At 35.1% G+C, this 22,044-nt stretch overlaps 3 protein-coding genes across 4 annotated transcripts; 1 reads left to right on the top strand and 2 right to left on the bottom strand.

The window, feature by feature from the left end:
- Positions 1–1,246: 1,246 nt before the first annotated feature.
- On the bottom strand, positions 1,247–4,862 carry LOC140890895 (calmodulin-binding receptor-like cytoplasmic kinase 2). The gene is made up of 6 exons (XM_073299044.1): positions 4,520–4,862; positions 3,186–3,409; positions 2,868–3,036; positions 2,654–2,743; positions 2,246–2,547; positions 1,247–1,953 (listed from the first exon to the last, which is right to left on the bottom strand). The coding sequence occupies exons 1-6, from the start codon at positions 4,734–4,736 to the stop codon at positions 1,693–1,695; spliced, it is 1,263 nt and encodes a 420-aa protein (XP_073155145.1). The 5' UTR covers positions 4,737–4,862; the 3' UTR covers positions 1,247–1,692.
- Positions 4,863–6,443: 1,581 nt separating this feature from the next.
- Positions 6,444–12,219, bottom strand: LOC140888255 (ascorbate transporter, chloroplastic). 2 transcript variants are annotated; one of them, XM_073295943.1, is made up of 11 exons: positions 12,032–12,219; positions 10,782–11,365; positions 10,522–10,629; positions 9,869–10,024; positions 8,857–9,072; positions 8,164–8,373; positions 7,851–7,988; positions 7,563–7,664; positions 7,414–7,479; positions 7,032–7,116; positions 6,444–6,899 (listed from the first exon to the last, which is right to left on the bottom strand). In XM_073295943.1, the coding sequence occupies exons 1-11, from the start codon at positions 12,084–12,086 to the stop codon at positions 6,802–6,804; spliced, it is 1,818 nt and encodes a 605-aa protein (XP_073152044.1). In that variant the 5' UTR covers positions 12,087–12,219; the 3' UTR covers positions 6,444–6,801. The 2 variants fall into 2 exon arrangements, with proteins under 2 accessions (XP_073152044.1, XP_073152045.1); XM_073295944.1 differs by having other exon boundaries at positions 10,782–11,356.
- A 1,994-nt stretch (positions 12,220–14,213) lies between these two features.
- On the top strand, positions 14,214–21,730 carry LOC140887750 (SKP1-like protein 21). The gene is made up of 10 exons (XM_073295202.1): positions 14,214–14,509; positions 15,491–15,573; positions 15,729–15,950; positions 16,084–16,275; positions 16,384–16,494; positions 16,649–16,727; positions 19,517–19,656; positions 19,849–20,030; positions 20,532–20,665; positions 21,264–21,730. Exons 2-10 carry the CDS (start codon positions 15,538–15,540, stop codon positions 21,284–21,286), a joined length of 1,119 nt encoding a protein of 372 aa, XP_073151303.1. The 5' UTR covers positions 14,214–14,509; positions 15,491–15,537; the 3' UTR covers positions 21,287–21,730.
- Positions 21,731–22,044: the final 314 nt, after the last annotated feature.

Raw genomic sequence — 22,044 nt, 5'->3', positions numbered from 1 at the left:
TACATTTTTGTTACTCATGATGCAATAAATCACATCATTCTTAAATTTGAATAAAATTTTTAATCTATTTTTCATCCTTATTTTTTATCTCAATTTTTCATAATTGTCCATGCATTTTTTTTTATTGATGCACAATTTGAGGGCGGAATGATTTATCAATGAAAAAAACTTTGCCCTCTTTTTTTGTTTCTATATCACTTGTATGTAATATATGCAGATAGATTAATTAAGAAAAATATCTAAGAAATATTATCTTTAGTAATTATTATTATTATTATTATTATTATTATTATTATTATTATTATTATTATTATATATATATATATATTAAAAATATTATTTTATATGAATTAATAGTTTATATTATCATCATCGTAATAATTTAGTCATGATCTTAAATAAATGTATCTTAATCATTATTAATTCTCATTCTAAATTTATCATATTAAATTAGTGTTTTGTTGTCTTTTTTTTTTTACCAATAAATTATTGCTCCATTTCACAATCATATATCATAATCCAGCCCACCTCCCCTGCTGGCTAGCTGGGGTACACATGCCAAATCCTGGCCAACTCTCCTGATTCTTCTACTATTATACATCACCACGTTTCGTTTCAGGCATTCCATTTATATATCATCAATCATAATCCACGACGAGATTCACAAATCCTTTTTTTTCCTGATCTATAGCCCACGTACATATTTTGAGAGCAGAATTAAGTTAATTAGCTTAACGATGAGCAGCTTGATTGGGGTGATGGGTTTCAAAGAAATATTACGTCCCAAGAATATTACATTTTCCTTGTGGGAATTCTTCAAGAAACTCATCATTTTCACTCTCTTCAAGTTCATGGCCTTCTCAGCCTCTTCTGAAACTGAAACAGAACGTCTCCAAGAAAATACGACCCGGATTCCCGAGATCTCCGCCACCGCACACGTCGGAAGCAGAGAAATTATATCGGGAAGCTGCTCGATTTGCTTGTGCGAGTATCTGGGCGGAGAAGAGATCAGGTGCTTGCGGACTTGTGAGCATGTTTTCCACCGGAGATGCCTGGATCGTTGGATGAACTGCGATCGGTGGACCTGCCCGCTTTGCAGAACCTCGATTCTGCCGCCTCACTTGCTGCCGGTGCCGGAGCTCGATCGACGGCTGAGAGATACCTTACATTTCGTTGCTAGCTGCTAATCAAGATCATGGCATGTAATATTTTCGTTTCTTTAAATACATTTGCCAATTTATTTGTACTAATTCATAATCACCGCGTTAAATGAAATGGTCCATTCTCAAAAAACAAAAACAAAAACAAAAACAAAGGGAAAAGTTAGATCATTATTAACTTAGTTATCTTTCTAAAACAAAGTAACAAAAAAAATAGGAAACAATATACAATTCATTCATAACATGTTTTATACCATCAAGTCTATAAACAAATGAATCTAAATAATGGCCGAAAATGGGAAATAATAATAATCTCTGGTTGATTAATAAATAAATGATATGATATTATATAAATTAGACGAGCGTAATGTTTTTGCTAGAATTTCCACCACCACCACAAAACACGAACTAAGTCACCTCGACCTAGCAATAAATTAAAATCATCAAAGCACTCACTCAGTTTTGTTTCCTCACGGTTCTCTACACTCTGTGGACTCGAAACAAGTAATGTGGATGCAAACTTCGTGCCAAGTTATTCCCTTATGGAGCTACTCATCTGAGATTTTTCAGAGGTTAGAGGGGCACCGGTGGTCAAGAAATCCCGGTAATCTTTCCGCACACCCCAGAGTTTCTCTGCACATTTCCTCATGGTAGGTCTGATGTGGCGAGTAGGACCCAAACATAGCAAGCCTAGTTCAAGAATCTTCTCCATAGCAAATATATTAGCCGGTGATCTCGTAAGCGTGGGATCCATAATTAATACCGCATCGCCGCGAGCATATTTTTTCATCGCCTGTGGTTGAATGAAACGAGTTCGAATTTGAGCTAAGGAAAAGATATGTATCCTGACTCCAGTTATTCTGTATGAAACCTAGGTGAGGGGGCGATAAGATCCTATAATGGGAAGTGATTTTTGACACACAGTCATGATCAAATTTTATGGACTAAGACCTGAGAAAGTCACTTATATAGGCCATTTAGCCATTACTAACCAACCAAGTTATAGTATTTCTTTTCCACCTAATGTGGAATAAGTCATATCTCATTGAAAGCGATAATATAGAGCAAAGGGAGAAAAGTCGTACCCATTTCACAGTAACACGCTCCTTGATTTCTCGTTTAGGTTCAATAGGGCGCCTGCCAGTAACAAGCTCCACGAGTAATACTCCAAATGAGTAAACATCACTCTTGTCAGTGAGTTGGTTCGTTTTCATGTATTCAGGGTCTAGATAGCCCGCGGTGCCTTTAACCAGAGTAGAAACATGAGTTGCTCCTGATTCACCATCGGCACCTAGCCGTGCAAACCCAAAGTCGGCTACTTTTGCTCGTAAATTTTCAGTGAGAAGAATGTTGGAAGACTTGATGTCTCTATGTATAATTGGGTGATCTGCACTCATTTTTCAGAAAGTCAAAGATTTTCAAAGAATTAAACGATCTCAAATTTCCTAATGTCTTTATGATAGATTCAAAATGGTGGCTAAAAAATTTAACACCTGTGTACGTGTGAAGATATGTTACAGCATGAGCCACATCAGTTGCAATATCAAGCCGAGAAGCAAAATCAAGACCGTTACCATGGATGCCTGCACATAAATCGGATGTGAAATCTAATATATGCAAAAATAAAAATAAAAAAAATCGTAGGATATTCATACAAGACAATTCAAAACTTGAGAAACACTTCTATAATGAGGGAGAAATAGTTACCATCCAAATGCTCCCTAAGGGTTCCATTTGGGACATACTCAACAACAAGAATCCTCTCATCTTTATGCTCCAAAAACCCATAAAATTTGACTAGGTTCAAATGCTCCACTCGTGCCAAGGTTTGGACCTCGGTTCCAAATTCAATTCCTAAATGATTATCATAAACAATCTGTTGAAAAGGAAGAACTTTAAAACCAATGGTAACAAGGCTAAATAGTTCATGTTCTATCATATAGTTCATGCTTTTAATTGGGGGGAACCGAAAGAAAAAGGAGGAACATAAAATAGTATCCGCTGATCAAATTCTAACTTTCCAACCTTCTTAGCACGTTTAACTGCGACCAAAGTTCCATCTTCTAGTTGGCCCTTGTAGACAATCCCAAAACCACCTTGTCCAATCTTGAAACTGGGTGAAAAATTGTTGGTGGCTTTGTTAATCTCTTCGATGGTGAATTTAACACTACCAGGTTCTTTTGAGTGAGTTGAAACATTTGAATTACCATAAATGGCGCGTCTCCTCTCGCTGTCCGAAGTTGAAGTACCTGATACAAAAAATATCGACGAACCATACAATTACTCATTCATTGTCAACTTGCATTCAGGATTGCAGAAGAGGCTAGCATCTTCAATTTAATATTGTATCTGAAAGTGATTTGAGTTCCACAATAGCATAAAATTATGTCCTGGGGGTTTTTATTTCCAGTAAATTATCTTACGTGAATAAATCATGACAGACACGCAATTTGTTACATGATCATCAAACAATGTGTCTCAGCAAAGTCATCATCTTTGTCATGACGTCCGTAATACCTATTCAAATGTTAAGTTTTATGCTACACGATTTCATCGATCAATGCCCTTTTTCCAAAAAGCTAATCATATAAACCTCTTCAATTCCATACAGCACAAACTGAGTAAATTGTTTTAACAAGTCCCCGAGGCTTCCCCAATCGAAGAAAGTGTACTTTCACAATGGAAAAAGTTATTAAAATGCTCAATATTTTTTAAGGAAACTGTGAATGTAATTGGCCTCGGTATTGTTAACTTGGTTATCTTCAAGATTAAAACAATTATTGCCATTGCAAGCTAGATTTATACCCTTAAGAACTGGGTTTGGCCATATGAAATAAAATTTTGTTATTTACTGAACCGAGTCATAGCTCTACCTCAAAAACTATAGTAAATGAGTCCCTATCGTTCCTTGACTGATGCAATGTCTAATACTGTCTACTTGGGGGATTTATATCCATCTCAGTGTTTCTAGTTAGTTCCTCAGCGAGAATTCAAGGTCTCCAGCTAAATATTTGGAACTATTGCTGTGGCACTATTGGCTCACTATTTGCTCTATAGTCGCCCGCGAGTCTGCTGACACTTCTTCCCGCAGATCTATTCGTTGTTTGCTTAGTTTCATTGCTACTCTGTCTCAATTATAGCTCTTTGTTAGCTTAATTTCATCACTTTACTCAACCAATATTGTAATAATTTTAATCATATCTACAATATTTTTCCAACAATACTTTCAGACCAAGAACTGTGCATCAAAGCAACGTGTAAGGACAATTGACAAAAAAACCAAGCCAAATCTGATAGAAACACCCTATAAATGCTCGTAGACCAAAAAATTAAAATGTTAACAAAAAAAAATCGTGTACCAGAAGAATCAGTGAAGACGTTGCTCGCGCTTTTCGACGAACAAACAGGAGTGAAGCATCCCAGCAGAGTGTCGGTGATGGAGCGAATAGAGCTCCTAGAGGCGGCGCTTTGGAAAGTGTCCGAATAGTATGCGGAGGAAGCCGACGACTCTGCCACCTCATCCAGTGTATCGAGGGCGGAGCCCTTCCGTACGCCGCCGGGACGTGGACTTTTCATGGCGAATCAATCCAATCATAAGACCATTCGGAACTACGAGAGAATACAAGGAGATGGCGGTTAAGCTTGCAATTACATTACAATATTCAATTGGTTTGGTTAGTTAATTCAACCCAATTTTCACCTAACCAAAATACTTGACAATCAAAGTAATTCAACTAATAGATAGATAAAATAATCCCCCAATTCTCTTATTCAAATTTAATAAAAAAAATTATAAAAAACTAATAAGTCAATTGTATAGTAATTAAATTTGTTAATGTCTAGTTTAGCCTACCCTACAGCCTATTATTGTTTATTTATGTTTTAACAATAATCAGAATCGTATAAAAATCTAATTACGCAACTAAAATTCTGTTTAGGATCGCTTAATTATTATTATCAAATGAATGATAACATGTATAATGTATTATCAAATTATTAAATTGAATAAATCTTTTATATGTATGAGACAGATTTACTCGATCTAAAATAAAAAAATAATTATTTTTCAGTCGAAGGAGTCGGAGACAGATTTTAGAAGTTTTCATGTAAGAGCGATTGATTTAAGCGTAAATGTCTTTCACATTATAGTAGAACATTCGTTGATTATTGGTAGAACATTCAATTTTTTATTTTTTATTTTTTGAGATAATAGAACATTCAATTTTAAATTAACTAATATGTCGGGTGCATGGTTAAATTATTGATTTTTTTTTTTTCGCATTGTTTGTGTAACACGATATATTTTAATTTAATAAAAAAATATTAGTTTACTATCCAACCGTGATTTAGTCAGTAGTATTTAATTTTTTTTCTTTTCTCACAAATAGCTTTGCATTTATCTGGTCAATTAACGTAAAATATTGCGGAAATACACGTTCATCAATCATCATCTTCATCATCATCTAGTTGTTGTCATTGTCAATACATAAATCAACACAAAAGTCTTTTTTCATACATAACATTTAAATTGTACTTTTGTTTTTAAAAGATTGTTGAATCTTATGCCCACTCATCTTAATCCAATATAATATTCTTCTACCTTTGGTTTGATTTTAGAAGATTGTAAACTCCTAATATCGGATATTTTAAATCAATTTTGTTTTTATATTTAGATCGACAAATCAGGTAGTTCATATTTAGCAAGATCTATCGATTCTATGCATGGTCAAATGGGTTGAGTCGATCCGCCTACTTCTTTAATTTCTTATGTATTAAACCATGATTTAAGTTAATGAAAATTTTACATTAAAAAAAATCAGAATTCTCTACCATTAAAAAAAAAAACAGAATTCGTCTACACTTTTGTATACCACCTCGATTATTATTATTATTATTATTATTATTATTGAAAATCACGTTTATTTGAACGGGAGATTTGAAGATTAGTTTTTGTCAGATTTCCTCGCTAGCTGATGCCTCCAAATAAATTACTTCCATTTAAATGTAACCAAATTATTATTATATTATAAAATTAGTGTTTACAAATCTCATGTTTTTAAATTTTGAGCTCAAAACTTAAAACCAAATGGAATTAATAGTTATAGAAACGATCTCATGATGTCACGACGGATGGAATATATGCAATTATATCTTTACAAAAAACGTTTCATTATCTATTTTTCTGATCGAACCACACATATCGTTTGGGTCGCGACCTACTTGTTTGAATTATATTGTCTGCCCCCATACTCATTCATATTTGATTATCATTTCAAGTTTATCTCGAAAACACCATATCATAATCAAATTAAGCAATATTGGGATGAATCCAGTTTATTTCAAACATATGTAAACATTGCAAGCTAAGAAAAAATTAACTCTCCCTCTCCCCAGGAGAGTGAGTTATATAAATTCCCCTATCAATTTCAAATTAACTGCACCAGCATAAACTGCAGGGCAAAAGCAGAAAATCTAGGAGGGGTCACAAAGTGGGCTCCGGATCATAGAGGTTCTCAAATGGCATTTCAAGCCTCTTCACTCACTAGTTCCTCCTTATAAATCTGATTTTCGTTCCATAACTATTTTCTGTTGTATCTTGTTATGTATCTAGAAAAACTTCCTATATAATGGTTGATAAAATTTACTCGAGAACTTTCTCACCCGTGGAGAAGAAGTTCCATACCAATGTGCCGATAATGTACAACACGACGGCTACTTTGAACACATCATCCCAAGAACCTGATGTACAATTGAAGAGTGATTAATCAAACAATAGTTGGCTAGACTTAACATGGAGAAGGTTGCGAAGAACAGTGATGCCGGGAAATGTTTATGTTATGCAGGAAAATGAGGAGGAGGTTTGGGTTTTACCCTTTTGGAGTATGTATCCAGTTGCAGCAGTACCAAAGACACCAGCAAGTACACCAGCTGTGTTAGAAAGTCCTAGCAAAACTCCCTGGAATAGAAAGTAGCGTTTCATCATAGAAATTCATAAATTTCATTCGCTTGTAGATTATATATAAATTTTACAGATCCACAAGAATCGGGACATTGAATGGGCATTATCGTCATATGCTATTCCACAATCTAGGACACATTGAAATCGAACTTGTTGTGGCGAAAGTGTTCAGAGCCAGCTCTCATATCATTTGGCGAAAATTTAAGCCAAGTTGACAGATAGGTCTGTTATACTCGATTATAAACCATTTAAATGCATGCCCAACAAACGATGGAAATATGAGAAATCACTCACAGCATAGCGTGGCCCAATATCTTGGTGATTCGAGTATAGCCCAGACTGAGAGAATGCATCAGATCCCTGTGAATTTTATGCTAAATGCATTTAGCAAGGCAATTCAGACAGAAACTTGACAAGTGGTATGCCCAGAAAATAGTTTCAACCTGACAGCAGGCCATGCATAGCACTGCTAAAGCGGGTGTATTCACTTTACTAAGCTGTGTTAGGAAGAAAGCTGGACCTAGAAATCCAATTGATTGCATTATCTGAAAGGATCAAGTTTTTGAGAAAAGTCATTCTCTCTGTAATAGACAAGGGCAATATAATCATCTAAGGTGATACATCAGCAGAATTTTCTTCTCTTGCATGTAAGGTTCATGCATAAGAAACAACACAATGCCTGTTTGAAGATTTGAAGATTCTAATATTTTTCAAAAGAAAACTGTGCTTGCCTTGCGAACTGAGGTAATGGAAAGGCCTTTGCTCACAAGGGTATCTGCAATCCAACCACCTATATTAGCAAAAACAGCCATGGTCAGCCATGGCAGCACACACAGTAGTCCAGATTCGGTGAGGTTAAACTTCAAAACCTGCTCGTGCAAAAACAAGCAACTGGAAGTATCAGCTTGGTCGTGCAGTTTTCTTGTTGTAATAATAAAAAACCGACCAACTAAATTTCCAACTTACAAGGTCTCCATACAGAAAAGGGAAAGAGATCGCTGAAACAAAATTTTTACAAATAAAGATCATCCAAAGCTAACAAACCTGGTTATAGTAGGTAGGCATCCATGTCAAAAGAATAAATGTTCCCCAGTTATGACAGAAATGGGAGATAATCAGAGCCCAAACAGGTGCTTTTGATAGAATTTTCTTCCATGGAATTTCAGAAACAGGTTCCTTGGATAGGGAGCCTCCCAAGATCAGTGCTTTTTCTTCCATGCTGAGATGTGGATCTTCTTTTGGTGAGCTGTATGCCTGCAACAGGTAAATAAAACAAAAAAGAAAATGAGACACAGCAGTAGCAGTTTTACTCAAATTCTAGGCCAGTAGTCTCGAGTCATGGCCAGTAAAATTAGCTCGATGAAGCAACACGAGAAACAATAAATAAATCTCCTTAAGTTCCAGATTTCTACATAATGCAAGTTTGTTCTCAGCAAAATTCTCAAGAAAATTAACAAGCGTGCACCAGATGAGATGCATATTTATTGTTTTCACATATCATGAGAGAGAGAGAGAGAGAGAGAGAGAGAGAGAGAGAGAGAGAGAGAGAGAGAGAGAGAGAGAGAGAGAGAGAGAGTAACAAGATTTGATAGGAATATTATCTAAATCCTCTGAAGCACAAATGGGTTGCTTATTCATCACAAAGAGCAAATAAAGGTTCCAGTTTTCAAACATACCACCGCTAGTAAAGTCGTATGTGTTGAGAGAATGATTTAGCAGAAAGGAGCAAGGCCTTACTTTGCTCAACCACATTGCAAACCAGATGGTTCCAAGAGATCCAAAGGAATAAAACACAGATGGCCATCCAAAGTTGTGGATCAACATAGGCGAGAACGCCAATCCTATCACTGAACCAAGATACATGCCGCTGTATACCAGTGCAAGAGATCTGCTCCTCTCAGAGACAGGAATCCATTTAGACAACAAATTGTTCATAGCAGGCATAGCAACTCCCTGGTTACAGAATTTGTATCATCAGAAATGAAAATTCAAAAAACTCAGAAACAAGGTCGCAAAGTAAGATTTGATTAACTAAATAAAAGCTGTCATATCAGTCACTGTGTTTTGTCATGGTCATTGATGTAATCCTTCCACACCCATGTAAGTAACAAAAACGACATCACCCAAATAAATCTAAAAATCAATTAAAAATCTGATTTGTCATATATGTAGAAAAAGAATTACTTATGAACAACATATCACTAGAACATCATGTTAAAGTAATAGTCACTATTATTAAACGGATAACACCTCATAGCACCAATATGCAACAGCATACATTTGTAGATCAAATTGCTAGCAAGTAAATCAATGAATGGATGACATCTCATTTCCACAATTGCTCGCCCTACCTTGAATATTTGGTACAAGAACTGAAACAATGTCAGAATGCTCAATGAAATAGAGAAGCCATGTTATGCCAATCAATAGACTATAAACAAGACTTGATAGGAATATCTTCAAGTCAATGTCAAGCCAATGGAAAACATAAAAATTCGTTTTTTTCGACAGGAAAAAAGACACAGAATACTGACACAAAAATCTGTTGAATCTATAGAAAATGTTGCATGTCATACTTTCCGTTTTCAACACCATTCTTGACAAGACAGAATAGTATATCGGAATACATAAGAAAAGTTTTAAAATGTTAGTTATGATGATGGGCAAAAGGAATGTGATGCATCTTCTGATCAGGAAGAACTAATGAATAAACCAAAATCATTGCCAGAGAAGGGCAGAAGCAGCTAACCTCGCCAATTCCCATGAAGGCACGCATGACAAGCAAGAACGGAAGCCCCAATTTGGCAGCTAAAGGTGTCAACATTGTAGCAGTAGACCACCAAACTACTCCAAAACCAAGAACTACCTTTCCACCAATTTTATCAGCCCAAATGCCGCCAACAATCTGCGGGCGTGAATAAATTTAGTTAGAGAACCGATTTCGTAGTAACTCAAGTGGCTGCCTTTGTTGAAGATGTAAACCTTTGTTTGGATAAGATGCTTAAAATTACTTAATAATGCAGGATTACAGGTTGTCCAAGCTAACAAGCACAGAGATGTCTCAAATCTAATTGCAAGGATCATGAGATGGTGAAACATAAAAAAAGGTGTGTTTCTTCACTAGAATATGTCACACACTATTATGCTTCTGTCAGTGATAGACTATGGTATTGACTATAAAGGTAGCGTGAGCAGTTAATACCTTTATTAACATTTAAGACCATTGCAAATTCAAGTTTCCCTTATAAAATAAAAATGGGTTCCTGTACATTATTGTACGTTTAATGTGAATGTGAAATAAAAGTCACGATGATTCACTAAAACAGAACCATGTCATACTTAACATTATGTAATACATATTCAATAAATAACTTATTGAGGTTTCAACAACGTGAAAACGACCTGCGTTAGGAGATATCCCCAGAAGAAAGAAGACTGAATTAGACCAACAGTAGCACTGTTCCAGTTGAATTCCTTTGACATCGGAAGTATAGCTATACTCATGTTCACCTGGATAACAAATACAACACTTGTTATTGTTTGTTGAATGATACTGTCTCAAGTAAGCCAGTTCCCACATATAACACTAAAGTAAGGAGCTTAACTGAAGAAGTGAAAAAGAAAAAAGAAAGATTACAGGGAAAGAATACAAGAAACCTTACACGGTCCATATTACATAGCAGAAATGCAGAAAAACAAAGCAGCACCATCACCCAGCGTTTTGGGAATTGCTCCCACCATGGTTTCCCCTGCCCAACTCCTTCGAGTAATACTGCTCCACTCACCCCCTCGGGTGTTACAAGGGACTCCAACTCACTTTCTCTGATTTCAAGCTCTTCAGATTTGAAGTCCGCTCGAGTCCTCATCATTGTTGACCGCTTCGAAAGTAGCACTTGTCTTTCAATAAAACCGATTTTATCAAACTTCCCAGATTGAATAATTCTATCAGGGAAAGCAAAAGAAGGATGGTGCCTGCTTATTCCACTTATTCTTCTTGTATTAAGGGATGCACTGAACTTTTTTTTTAGTTGGTGGGGAACAGGCACCGGCAGAGGCAGAGGCAGATTTGCTTCTGTGTGGAACAATGAGTGAGTTATGAAACTTTCGCCATCGGAATGGAATCTGCTTTGAGGTAGGATGCGTGCTAAGCTGAGTGAAAATCTTCCACGAGGTGGAATCATTTTGCAATTACTACAAAGTGTAGCAGCAATGGTTGATCGCTCTTCAGTTTGATGACCTGTATATTCTTCATGAAATATTTGTCCTGGTAAGTAAAATGAATAATAGGATGCTTCTATTGTAATCTCAAAATGTAAATAGACAAGCAAGCATAAATAGAACAAATCCATTTGGATATTAATGTGTCACACTAAATTAACACCAATGACTGCTCGCATCCGAAGCCTTATGCATGCCCGGCAACTGCTACGGGTTAATTTTTTCCATGCTTGTGCCATATTCTACCTCATTCTCCAACTTGCCTTTTTTCAACTTCTAAATGAACACAATTACACCATCTTTAGGCCATTTCAGCACACATTCCCAACACTTATTTCAAGTTAAAAAGAGTACTAAAACTTAGTTATCCTACTGAAACCAAACACACACCAGCGTACGAGCTTCAGTAAGAATCTCAGAAGTTGCCAATTAATTTCGGGTTGAGTGTCCTGAACTTCATCACAGCAAGATGAATTGCGGACCAGATTTGGGCATTCCATCCTTCTGCGCAACTCGTAGCAACAGCTAAGCACTTAAACACCATCACTCAGAGCAAACATATAAACAAAACGAAGCCCAACTACCCGTGTAGTTCTCTCTCTAGCTCACACACAATGACACACACACACACAAAGCACGCAAGCGAGAGTCCAAATGGAGAAGCGAAAATCACAATCACAGAGTACAAAATTACCAGAAAAGATAATGGAGCCAAAATTCCGGTGCGACACGACGGCGCCGATAGCCATCGCCGTAGGAGAATTTGAATCAGCAGCACTGCTTCGAATTGAATTTACACTCAAACATTCATAAATTACAAGATTATGGAGCTCCAATTTTCTCTACCGACTGCTGTGCTGAGTGGATAATGTATGGGAGGTGGTGTTCATAAAAATTTCAACTCATTAATTAATTTATTTATTTATTTTTAAGAAAAAAGCGGGAAAAATAACACAGAAGGCTGAGAAATTGACACGTCTGCCAAGTGCCCAATAACGTAATATACCCGTGGTTGGTTTGTGAAGTGCATATATTATTCAATTTTTTTTTGCTTTAAAAATATTAATGTATTTTAATGTTATTTATTTTTAAAAACCTCGTAAAAGTGTCAAATTATAAAAAATGCATATCATATTAAAATCAAACATTTTAAAAATAAATTTTATATAACATACACACAACACATAATATTTATATATATTACATTACACACAATGAATGTGCGTTACCGCCCGTTTATTATCACACGAATCTCCACACTTCAAGCATATAAACATCAATAGATGAACTACACCTGAAAGCCTGAAACATCTACGTTTGAGCACACATCCAATAAAAGCTCAACTTGCACTTTAAACATATATCTTACAACTAACACAACAATCAGTTTGAACTTTCAATTATTATCATTCTTTATCTGGATCTAGCTTCATCAAGCACACATCCAATAACAAGCTCAACTTGCACTTTAAACATATTTCCTACAACTAACACAACAATCTTGAGTCAACTTGAACTTTCAATTATTATCATTATTATCTCAATTTAGCTTCATCACCTCATCTCGATCATTAATATTTAATACCTTCATTGCGATATTCATCGTGACTTATGGATTGAAAGAATATCGACTATTTACCATTTCTCAAATGATAAAATTTTCAATTATCGATCGAATGCGCATTATAATTTATTTCATTGTCATGTTTAAACGTGGAAATAAGCATATAGCAACAAATATGGGTGATCACGGTGTATTTTGAGGTTTTCTAAAAAAAGTTCAAACCAAATTGTCATCGGCGGTCGGTTAAGTTATAGGAAAAGAAATCGCTTCACATGTAAAATTGTATTAAGGTCTTGATAAATAGTCGATCGGTTTGCGAGTTTTTTTATTTATTTATAAAATATAATGCAAAATATTAGAACATGTATTCAAATTGATTTTAAAACAATAAAAACAAAGTGTCTTTTAAATATAAAAAATAGTTCAAATCATAGAAAACTAAAACTAGATAACAATAATCAAGATTCAAAATCAAGTTAATAATTAATTAGAACAAGGCACTTAAAAAAAAAATGACATTTGCGCTATGACGTAATTTTTGTTACTTCCAAACTTCAAACGAATATCCGTAGTAAGATTTAAAAAAAAATCCAAAAAAATACAAGTAATTTGAATAATATTATGAAGAATTTGAGTGTTTTTTTAGGACGAATGACGATTCTTTTAGTTGAATATGTTGTGTACAATTAAATAACTTTATGTCAATTAATACGACAAGCGATTTTAGTAGGCGGTCTGCTGTGGGTTTTGACAAAAAATAATAATAATAACTACACCGTATATTATTATTATTAATTTTAATCGTGAATTAAAAAAAACAAGAAAAAATAGTGCGATGCAATTCGATTCAAGCAATCCGAACTATCAAGTGTGATCGCCCCTAGCAACAAACATATACTTTACTTTTGGTAAGAATGCATGAATGCTATCAAATGTGATTATTATTATTGTTATTGTTATTAAATGGATCTATAATATGTTTTAGACGATATTTTTTTAAAATAATTTAAAATTAAAGTTTTGTTAGTAGGTCTCTTGATACGGTCTCGTTATTTCGTGTTCAGAAATCTGTCAATACCGAGGCTCATTCCCTACCGAATTTGACTTGTTCTTTCTCTAATTTTTTGTTGAGTGTTTGAAAATTTTCTTTGTTGGTTCATTAATTCCTTCGTTGACAAAATTACAAGGTTTATGTCAAAAAAATTATGTGTATAAATTTGACATTTTTTTAAATCAAATTTTTGAACATAAAAGCGCATGTTTTTAAAAAAGGTGTGAGCACGACCCAAGCTTCCAGGCGCAGAATAAAAAAATGACAGGTGTGAGTGTTAACATAAGCCACAACGAGTCGGCACCCCAAATTTCATCGCCAAACAGAAGGGATTAGCAAGTTCATCCGATTCGTTACAGAGTCTCAACAATTATCATTGCTAACATTATTAGTTTATTAAATAACATTAAGAAAATTTTCCATTTCCTTATCTTGTTTGCCAATCCCCTTCCTCTTTTCACCCTAATCACTTGGTGAAATTTTCATTTTTCTCTCCTAATTTCGATTCTGCCGACTGCCGCCATTCCACAACGTTTAGCGTATTTTGTTAGCTTCAGGTGAATGAATTTATCAAATTTTCATAAATACGCGGGTTGAATGTTGTTTTTAGATTAATTGTATTTGTTTATTAATTGTTAGCTAAAGACGCCAGATTCGTGTTTGATTTTATTGAGTCGGAAAAGGCTTGTTGGTCATGTGTTCGAAATTGGATGCTTTTATTGTTAAAATACGTCCCTTGTTTGTGTTAACTTTGTTGTTTGTTGGTCAATTTATAGATTGATACGGGTAATTTGAGTACTGGCATGGATTAGGGCTTTTCTGTTTGGCATTTCGTATTTATTATTCGAGGATATTACTTTTCTAGCTTTTTTCTTCACCAAATGTTTGAAAGTTGGTAACTGAGGAATAAAAATTACAGCTTTATTAAATTGGGAGTAGTTGGCTTCTTCTTTTTTTTCCTTCTTTTAAATTTTTTTTTTTTTGCCCTCTTGTGCTGTTTTTCCTGGTATTGTCTGCGCAATGATATCAGCTTTGGTGAAAGCCCTGGAAGTTTGGTTGCTGCAGGTGTTAACCACAGGGCATGGAGCTAAATGCAATAAATGTAACAAGTTATTAACTTTGTAATTCCTACAGGGGGAGCGATAGCAGTAAATTTCGAACTTTAATATGTCTTATTGTCTTAGAGAAAATATTCTATTTAACAATAAATTCTTTGCAATGTTATTATTTACTACATGTGTGATTTACAATAAAGGTAAAACATCCACTTGTTGCTAATAGCTACTACAACAATCTTATTTACTGCCAAAGAGTGTAATTTTTTCAATCGACAAATTTTCTGAATTAGTTTAGTATAAATTAATAACAATATGGGCTACTTAATGGGGTGCTGCTGTTGATCTTTTTATTTCAAGTCTCTTATGTTTTCAGCAGTGAATTTATTAAAGTATATTTTACAGAATGAGTGCCAGCTGTTAATCAATTTTTTTCTTGAAATAATTAGTCATGGCAATTGAACATTTTTTATTTTGATGCAGGAACGTACCAGTGGAAGTACTCTTGGACTCCACACCGTTTCATTGCAATGACAGAAGCTGACAGTGAAATAATAAAACCCGAGGTATGCTTTTCTATTTTCTCGCTTGTAGTACTTGATCACCTATTCTTTTGTGTGTTTGTGTGGCAATATAGAAACTATTTACTATGCGGAGGTGTCACCTCCATCTGCTTTTTATTGTTGATTTTGATCAGTGTTGTTATCCTTTGTGTTACCAGATGCTGAAGGCTTATGTGTGGCTTCAAACTTCTGATGATTCAATACAACAAGCGGAGCAAGAGGTTGCCATGTTTTGTCCATTCATACGTCATGAGATACACTATGGCATGGGATCTTCGAAGAATCATCCCATTTCGCTTCCTTCACGGGTTAATCCTCCCATGCTTAGTTTAATACTTGACTATTGCCGCTTTCATCAAATTCCAGGTCGCTCTAACAAGGTAACTACAAGTAGAGCCCTGTAGGATTGTCAAGATGAATTTCTTTCTCGACTTGATTCACGGATGCGAATTTATGAGGCATTACCATGTTAATCCCAGAAAATAAGCTCTTGATTTCTCCCTTTATGTCCAGGAGAGGAAGTACTTTGATGAAAAGTTTGTTCGAATGGAAACTAAAAGACTTTGTGAGTTGACATCTGCTGCTGACAGCTTGCAACTAAAACCTTTGGTTGATCTCACCAGTCGTGCACTTGCACGGGTGATCGAAGGAAAGACTCCTGAAGAGATACGAGAGATATTTCACCTACCTGATGATCTCACAGAGGTCTTGTCATTGCAAGCAGTGTACAAGCTTAATGTCCTTTTGTTTTCCTTGGGGCGAATATATTTTTACATGTTTGCTTTCTAACATAGCTCTATTGAATTGACTTAGGAAGAGAAGTTGGAGCCAATTAAAAACACCATGGATGATCCTAGAATTCGGCTGTTGAATAGATTGTATGCTAGAAAGAGAAAGGAATTAAAAGAGAGGGAGATACAAAGGGTAATCACGACCTTATATCCAAACTATTATTTTAATGATCATTGTGTAGCTCATTGTGGCCTAAACCAGTAGTGGTCTGATTGAATAAGCTTTGAGAGTTGTCATTTGATTTGTGATAACACGCCTTGTGATTGTTTGACTCATTTTTCTGTAGAATGTTGAAGTCGAAGAGGAACATGCGGATGAGCGTTCAGTTGATGATCTGTTGTCATTTATTAATGGAGGCGAGGGAGGTACATGATGACTCTTTCGGTTATTTTTTTTATCTTTTTCCTCATTCAATAGATTCAATTATCTTTTTCTCACCCAAATTTGTCAAAAAGATGTTTGAAGACAACAACTGATATGGCTTCTTGTATATTTGATTATTTAACTAAATTTGATGAAGTCAGTGATATAATTCAGTTGTTGTTTCCAGCAGAGAGGTTGTAATCGCACCATATAATGTGGTGTCAATTTTAGTAAGCAGAGAATATAAATAATATGTGCCTGAATTTGATATTATTGTGACATTATCTGTATCCATGGTCCAACAAACCTAGAGTTCATGCTATAGTAACAAGTAAGATAATTTAGGTAATTGGTTGTGCTTTTATATGCCCCTTCAATTCAATGGTAGATTTCTAACCACAGTTTGTCATTAGTGCACAAATTCTTTAATAATCATATGAAACATGATCTCTGGTCCATTGATCTATCTTCGTTAACTGTCCAGTTTGAAGTCAATAAGAAGCTTAATCACAACCACAGATGCTAAGGTTAGTGTGAATACAGAAACACTTCCTACTTGGATCAGACCTTGGCTCAGTTTGGTGTGGATGATAGGATAAATAATATATAGATACGTAATGTAATGTAATAAAAAATAAATAAGAAATGATAGTGAATATAGTAATTGATTTGATTGATAAATTATACTTTATTTGATTTGATTGGTTGAAATTTATATAAAATACAAAATTACCATTTTGTCCTTTTAATAATAAATAAAATATAAATAATATTATTTATAAGGGGTAATATAGTAATTTAAATTCGATGATTTGATTGATGTAAGATAAATAATTAATGATTTGATTGATGTAAAATAAATAATTAATAGAAAGATAAATAATATGGCTAAAAGAACGTAGGATTAGATAAGATAAACTATACATTGATTAATAATAATGCTACCAAACGGAGCCCTTGTGTACAATTCTGCCTCAGGTCGGTGGGATACAGAAACACTTCCTCTTTGGAAAATTACTCTGACCCCATGTTAGTAACATGTTATTATAGTTCTGCATCGAGGCGCTCATCATTCTGAAAGTTTGTTGATGTATTGGAGCAAATTGTTTAAGTTCCATAGTTAAAGGGTTTCAGGAAATTTATGATCTAGAAACTGCTTCAGGATCATTCATATGAGTTATAATTTATATTATATTATATCTTAAAAAGGTGCCTATCTTCAACTTAAGGAGCAATGCATATATTTAGTAACTTGTCATCCCCTGTGTTCCGCACATAAATTAGTCTCTCCCTGTCTCTCCTAGGCATTGTCTCATTTTGTTTTGCAACAAGGGCGACAAATTTCTAGTTTTCCCATCTCTTTATTCATGGTTAATCTTTACGTCCTTCGATTTTTACATGCATGTTCTCGAGTTTTTTTTTTTCCATTTTATGTTCTTCTTTGTGGTGCTAAGCTAGTGGCTGCCATTTCTCTTACTTCTTAGGTCTTTAATTATTATATTTGTATTTGGTAGGAATAATATGATTTCAGTATATGAATGTTCCTCCAGCAGCTTCTTCAATCTATTTTTCTTTAACATGTATGGTCTATCTTTGTGGAATTATGCTTCGTGAAACTAAAACAGATTTGTTACAGACCTGTTATTGGTGGGCCTAGATCCAAATAACCCAATAGTCTTAGAAGAGGGTATTAAATAAATATGTGAGGAAGGAGTGTTAGGAGGCATTCAGTTCATTTCTCTTTGTTGATAGTTAACAAGCGTGTGCTAGGGACAGAGATCATCTCTGGGTGTTTTCTTTCTATTTTCAGTGTAGTTCATCTCTTGTTATATATAAAATCGTGGTTGTAACAGGATCTCTTATTAAAAAAAAACAATGTTGTAAATGGCGGGAGGCGGTGGCAATGCGGTTAGTGACCGCCTACCGCCTCGGCGGTTGAATTTTTTTAGCAATATTTTATAGGTAAATTATTTATTATATATAATCATACAATGTAATTACAAATAGTCATAATTTTTTATGTAATATATGTAATTAAATATTGTTTATGCATAAAAGCTTTATACAATATAATACAATCTAAACAAAGTGCAAATAAATATATAAATACAAACAAACAAGATAATTAAGGTGGTGGTTGATTGCGGCGGCGGGCGACTGGAGAAGGTTTGAGGCAGCCGGCAGGTGGTGGCTGATGGTGGATGACACTTGAAACCAAAAGTAAATAAAAAAGAGAGAGAGAAGTGTTTTTATTATATCTATGTTTTTTTGAAATTGACTGACTTTGACTGGTTTTTAAAATTATTTGACTTTGATAGTTGACTGGGATTTTAAAATCATTCACCGCCTCAGCCGCCTCGACCGCCACCTCACCCACCTCCGCCGCCTCGACCGCCTGCATGCCTGCCTCGCTCGCCGGATGGCCTCAAACTGCCTACTGAGACCGCCTTAGACAAAGGCTGGGCGGTCGAGGGCCGCCTACCGCCTAGGCACTGCCTCGACCGCCATTTAGAACACTGTAAAAATAATAATAATAAACTGAAACAGATTTGTATAGGGATTGGAGTCTTATTTTATGCTAAGATGATTCTAGTTTTACTTCAGCTTGCGTGGACCTCTGGTTCGTTTTTTGTAAAATTTTGTTTGTATGTTCATTAATATAATCTAGTTTCCTATTTAAAAAAACACTATAACAACTCATCATTTTGTTTACCCATACATCTTATTTCCTTTTTGATTTCCTTCTATATGCTACTGTTTTAAGGAATTCTGACAGATAAATGCTTCACAGATTCTAAAGGTACCCGTAATTCTAAAAATAAAAAGAAGAATCGTAGGAGGAAAGACCATCAAAAATCCCTTCCTTTAAACTGCACTACCGTTTCAAACGGCACGTCCTGTAATGGCAATGCTGTGGATATGAATAACAAGGTCAGGATCTGTTTCTCTTTCCTGAGTTAGCTGCATGTTGGATTTATTTTTTGTCAGACCATTTACTAGTTGGTTATTGAAGCCCCTATAAAATTATCGCAATTCCGTTTTGATTGTCATAGTGAATCATTTGGATTTGCTTGCTGGTGCATACACTATTTCTTTTTGGGCTGATATCATTTGATGTTGCAGGAATCAAATGAACTCAATTCTGCAGGCAGTAATCCATCAAGAAACGGTGATTCACTGGCCAACCATTTTAATGTGACGAAGTTGCCGGTCATCGGCGATGATAGACTTGTGCCTGAAGATGAGTTTGATGATTGTGATTTAGATGATGACATTGACCCTGCTTTAAAAGAAAAAATTGATCGGTAAGCTTGACTTTTTGAGTATTTTCTACAATGTTACAAATAAGTACTGGGGTTGGGGGGGGTGGGGGGTTCTGAGGTTCAGTTTTTAGCTTCTCTGAGTTACTCTGTAATAAAAAAAAAAAGAGATTGGAGGCTGTCTGACTTGCGGTAAACATGTTCCATTTGTCGGATCAAATGCCATCAATCTTTTGAGAAATTTTATATTTAATGAAATTTATGGTTCTGTTCTTTAGTTAAGATCCAAGTGCTTATGTAAATTAGCTCACATTATTCATGTAAATTCATGTTTATGTCATAATTTTTTGTATTTGCTATAAGCTCATTTTCTTTTGTACTATCGTGGCTACTTTTCGCCATGACATCATTTGGTGGTTATTAATTTTCTTTTATTTTTCTCGGTTAGAGAGTGAAAATGGACCAAAGAAAGTGTGTCACCATTTGGATATAGTATTATTTGGATACCCATGATGACCAGATTTATTACCTTATTTTGTTGATCAGGGAGGTTGCTGACTTCGCTAGAAGATTAAATTCTGATTGGCCTGAAAGAATGCAAGAGATACTGTCTCTAGGTCAAGAGAGAGAACCACCACCACTAATGAACAATGGAAATGGTTCATTGAGAAGATTTACAAGTAAGTTAGCTACTTTGTTTATTTTTTTCTCTGATTCTGTCTTTTTGTTATCTTCTACCGTTTTCCACTTTAATAAAATGTGACAAAGTCGTCGAGTCCTGGCAATTTTCTGCATTCGTAGCTCGTTATTTTCCAAGCAGTGGTGTCCTTAGTTTTATCACGCGTACTAGGATGACGTATTGTGTTGTGACTTGTGAGATGTATTCCTAAAAGCCTAAAACTGGTGTAATAGAAACCCTTTGGATGCATAAGGTACGACAATACTACTGAGCATTTAACAAGCCATGTTAATTCTCCATTTGAGCATTTTCCGTGATTTATATGTTCTGCACGAGGTACTGCTGAGACATCAAAAGTTTCATGCTATCGATATATCAATAATAACTATTTTACCTTGAATAGTTTGGGACTAAGAATTTTATGGTAATGATAATATTTATGCACGATGGTTGGAGTTCACATTGCGTGAAGAATATCATTATTGTAACCGAATGGTCACTACTCACAAGCTTATGCAAACCATTTTACGAAGATACAAAATCTACAGATCCCCCTTCTACGTGTGAGCGCTCATAGTCTTTTATCCTCTTGTTTCCAGGCCAAGATCAGCACCGGAAATGATCCATCCTGGTGCACGTATTGAGATCAAAATGTAAACCAGACAAGATTTTGGGGTGTCCTTTTGTTCACATTGGATCCATTATGATGGTGTCCAAACTTTCAACATTTGGAACGCATACTGCAGTCGATCAACATGCAAGTTCATAGGCAATTTCTCACATTCTCCAAAATTCAATTTTGATGTTTCAATCTAATTTATTCAATTCTTCGATAGTCTCTTTTAGCGAAATCAAGGACAATAATTTTTGGTTGGCGACTAGAGCCAATTTTGCTACTCTTTCTTCCCCTCTCCAATTTAATCTTTTTATTTTCTTTTTTTCCCCCCTTGGTGGGTGGAGATGGGTGCTATGGACAGAAGGTGAGAGTTGTCATGTAATCTTGTACTGCTTCTTGTTTTGTGGCGTTTTGCTGTTGTAAATATGAGCAAGTTCTTCTAATATCGTGTTTTCGTACGTGTTTATGCTAGAATCAGCATCTTTCTACCTTTTGAACTTTATGCATAAATTGTGTAAAATTACAAAGAAACCGTGAATCTCATAGGAGCTACCGAGGAAGCAAAGACCATAATACTTGTCGACCCTTTCAAGCATGTGTAACTGCTTAATACAAAGCACACGCAGAGTTTGACGGTACTCTTAGGATTACTAGAATTTGAATATTTGCTATATAATTTTCTAGATTTACTTTACTGAGATTTTTTTTAAAAAAATCACCTATAAGAAACACTTGAGCATTTACTTGCCAGTATGTCGTGGTCG

The sequence above is a fragment of the Henckelia pumila genome, chromosome 3, assembly GCF_033568475.1.
Source record: "Henckelia pumila isolate YLH828 chromosome 3, ASM3356847v2, whole genome shotgun sequence".
Lineage (NCBI taxonomy): Eukaryota > Viridiplantae > Streptophyta > Magnoliopsida > Lamiales > Gesneriaceae > Henckelia > Henckelia pumila.
The sequence above is the reverse complement of the archived record's forward strand: the minus strand, read 5'-3'. Positions and strand labels throughout refer to the sequence as shown.